At 45.9% G+C, this 3,695-nt stretch overlaps 1 protein-coding gene across 1 annotated transcript; it reads left to right on the top strand.

The window, feature by feature from the left end:
* Positions 1-550: 550 nt before the first annotated feature.
* LOC111496567 lies at positions 551-3,218 on the top strand. Its single transcript, XM_023147048.1, has 2 exons — positions 551-1,122; positions 1,218-3,218. Exons 1-2 carry the CDS (start codon positions 775-777, stop codon positions 3,063-3,065), a joined length of 2,196 nt encoding a protein of 731 aa, XP_023002816.1. The 5' UTR covers positions 551-774; the 3' UTR covers positions 3,066-3,218.
* Positions 3,219-3,695: the final 477 nt, after the last annotated feature.

Here is a 3,695-nt window from a genome sequence, read left to right as displayed (position 1 = left end):
AGTCAAATTTTCTCAATTTTCATTATAATTTTAAAAGTGTCATGGGTTTGGAACTTAAACCCTATTTTTGGGCTACTCAAGTTGACCCGACTAAACGAACATTAACCTATGAATCGACCAATTTTATATTGTTAAAAAATTCAATCAAATATTTATGGTTTGGATTGGGCCATCTGATATTGATCGAATTCTTGAGTCATATAAACACTCAGCGATAATATAATAATTTAAAAAGTATTTAAAATTTGCATTTTTTATGAAAATAATATTTTTAATGTTGTCATACTTTTAATATATTTTTTTTTTATGGTAATGAATTAATCGAAATAAAAAAAAGAGGAAAAAGGAAAACGCTATCACGAGAGCGTCGGCGAAACCATGACTCAACAAATAGCATGGAGAATAAGAGCCCTTGTCCGATCCGGAGTGGGTCGTTGACCGCCTTTATTTTTTTAAAATTAAATAAATAAATTCATCACGGTTAATTTGGTAATTTTGAATTAATATATATATATATATATATAGATAGATAGATAGATATAATCCCATGTATGCGAGCGCAACGAACTTGAATAAAAAGAAAACAATAACGAAGAAGAAGAACGAACTTGTGTTCTTCGCTTCTTGCTATGTTTCCGATCACAATTCCGGTGAAATGCTCTGTTCTTTTGTCTCCGATTCCGATCCTTCTTCGTCTTCTTCATTGAAATAAGAACTCGCCTTCGCCATTTTCTTCTTCCATTACTGAAAAACCAGTGAGAGTTTCTTCGCCAAATGGGTACTGGTTGGAGGAAAGCCTTTTGCACTACCGTCTCTCGAGATTCTGAAAAACAGAGCACTTCCTCCGCCACGCCAAATCCCAGCCCCAGAAGCTGCGTCCGATTGGGTTTCTTCAATAACCCTTCTACTCCTCGCTCCACCACTCGCCAGACGCCGACCAGTCCCGGTCTCCGGTGCCGGACCACTCAAGACGCCGCCAATCACCGCCCTTCGCCACAATGCAACACCTCCTCCTCTGCTTCTAAATCGGACAAATCCAGGCGGGGAATTGTGGGGTCGAATCCTTCTTCTCCTCGTTCTCCACTTAAACTCTCTCTTTTCAAGAACAGCTTTAAATTCAGAGTAGGATTTCTGATGAACACTGTTTTTTTTTTTTTCATTTTTGTAATTTCTTGTTTTGGGTTTGCGTTGACTTACTCTGCTTTTCCCCAAAACAGAGTAGCTGTGGAATTTGTTTGAGTAGTGTGAAGACAGGACATGGGACGGCGATTTACACGGCGGAGTGTGCGCATGCGTTTCATTTTCCTTGTATAGCAGCACATGTCAGAAACCACGCCGCTCTGATTTGCCCTGTCTGCAACGCCGCATGGAAAGACGTTCCTCTGCTCGCCGCCCATAAAAATCTGGGCCCATTAACGACCCAAAACGATTCCCGACCCAAAATTGAAGATAAAACCATGATTGAATCTTCCCCCAGAGCGTTTACACCCAGACAAGACCAAAAACAAGACAACCCAAAAGTGAATTCCTTGGAATTCAGATCCTACGATGACGATGAACCACTTTTGTCCCCCACTGCCGGAAGCCGGATTATCCCAATACCGGAAGCCGATGAGAACGCTGACAGCGACGATGTGGAAGAATTTCAAGGTTTCTTTGTCGATCCAAAGCCGCCGCCACCGCCACCGCCGCCGAGTTCTGTGAAACGTTCAATTCAGAGGACCAATGTGCAAGTCCAGCTGCTACCTGAAACGGCGCTGATTTCTTCCGGGCATAGCCACGAGACCTACGCGGTGGCTCTGAGAGTGAAAGCACCGCCGCCGCCTCCGTCGCATCTCTGCCATGCGCCAATTGATTTGGTGGCGGTACTGGACGTAAGCGGAAGCATGACCGGCGCTAAATTGACGATGCTTAAACGCGCTATGCGTTTGGTTATTTCTTCGTTAGGCTCGTCGGACCGTCTCGCCGTCGTCGCTTTCTCGGCCACCCCCAAAAGGTTGTTGCCGTTGAGGAGAATGGCGGCTCAAGGCCAACGCGCTGCCCGGCGCGTGATTGACATGCTCGTCTGCAGCCAAGGAACCAGCGTGGGGGAAGCTTTGAGAAAAGCCACAAAAGTACTGGAAGACCGGCGAGAGAGAAACCCGGTTGCAAGCATCATGCTTCTATCCGACGGCCAAGATGAGCGTATCTATTCTGGGACACGACGACACGAGTCATCAACCCGGTTCGGCCTTATTGAGATCCCGGTTCATGCTTTTGGGTTCGGTGAGAGAGGTGGATACTGCCATGAACCGGCGGAGGATGCCTTTGCAAAATGCGTGAGCGGTTTATTAAGCGTGGTGGTTCAAGACCTCCGTATTCAACTCGGCTTCCCAAACGGTTCATCACCAGTTGTGATATCGGCCATATATTCCTGTGCCGGGCGGCCCACGGTCTGCAGTTTGGGTTCGGTTCGGCTCGGCGATTTATACGCCGAGGAAGAAAGGGAATTACTCGTCGAGTTGAAGATTCCAACCTCGGCTGCTGGGACCCACCACGTGATGACGATGCAGTGTCTGTACAAAGACCCATCAACTCAAGAAGTAGTTTACAGCCGCGAACAAGATATCCTAAACATCAACGCACGTCCTGTAGCCGTCCGATCATCCAATCCAAAGATCGAACGGCTCAGAAACACATTCATAACGACTCGCGCTGTTGCAGAATCCAGGAGATTAATCGAGTACGACGATCATACGAGCGCGCATCATTTACTCGCGTCGGCGCGCTCGTTACTAATCCAAGCCGGATCGCCGGGTGCTGACGTGTACGTACGTGAGTTGGAAGTCGAGCTGGCAGAACTCCATTGGCGGAGACAGCATCAACAACAACATGTAATTACAACAACCGCACGTAGTAGGAGAGGCGACAAGGAAGCTCCGGCTATGGTTGACGAAAACGGTGAGCCGTTGACTCCGACATCGGCATGGAAGGCGGCGGAGAAGCTGGCGAGAGTGGCGATCATGAAAAAATCGCTGACGAGTAGAGTGGGGGATTTACACGGCTTTGAAAACGCTAGGTTCTAGAAACAGAGGACTGTTCATCAAATCCACTGTCGTTCTTCGTAGCTTAGTATATGCAGAGAATAGAAGAAATCATAAAATGGGCCCTTTCCTGTTCTTATTATTATTATGTCATGATGAACATATGATTTTTAACCGATGATTCTTCGCTTTTGACATTTTCTCGTTCAAGTTCTTTGCATTTGATTCCTTTTGTGCCTCCGAAAAGGACCCATATTGGAGTGTTTGGCAAAATGAAGCCCGAACCCACTGCTAGTTCACAATTTTAAAACGTGTCTGTTAGGGAGAGGTTTTCACACAATGATAAAGATGTTTTGTTCTCCTATTCAGCTAATGTGGATCTCACAATCCACTCTCTTGAGGGATAGTGTCCTTGCTAACACATTGTTCGGTGTCTGACTTTGATACCATTTGTATATAGCTCAAGCCCATGTTCGCTGTTAGCCTCACAGTTTTATAAGTAATGCTTCGTTTCTCTCTCCAACCGATATAGGATCTCACAAAAGCATAGAATGGGCGAAGAATGGAGGAGACCCATATCATGTTGTGTGGCCCCAAGAGGAAGGGACAGTGCGCCATAACTTGTTTAGTTGATATCAGTGAAGGGAAGGGATAGCAGTTAGGTTGGTGTGA

Source organism: Cucurbita maxima, unplaced genomic scaffold (assembly GCF_002738345.1).
Source record: "Cucurbita maxima cultivar Rimu unplaced genomic scaffold, Cmax_1.0 Cma_Scf00022, whole genome shotgun sequence".
Lineage (NCBI taxonomy): Eukaryota > Viridiplantae > Streptophyta > Magnoliopsida > Cucurbitales > Cucurbitaceae > Cucurbita > Cucurbita maxima.
Note: the sequence above shows the minus strand (reverse complement) of the source record. Positions and strands in the feature narration are given on the sequence as shown.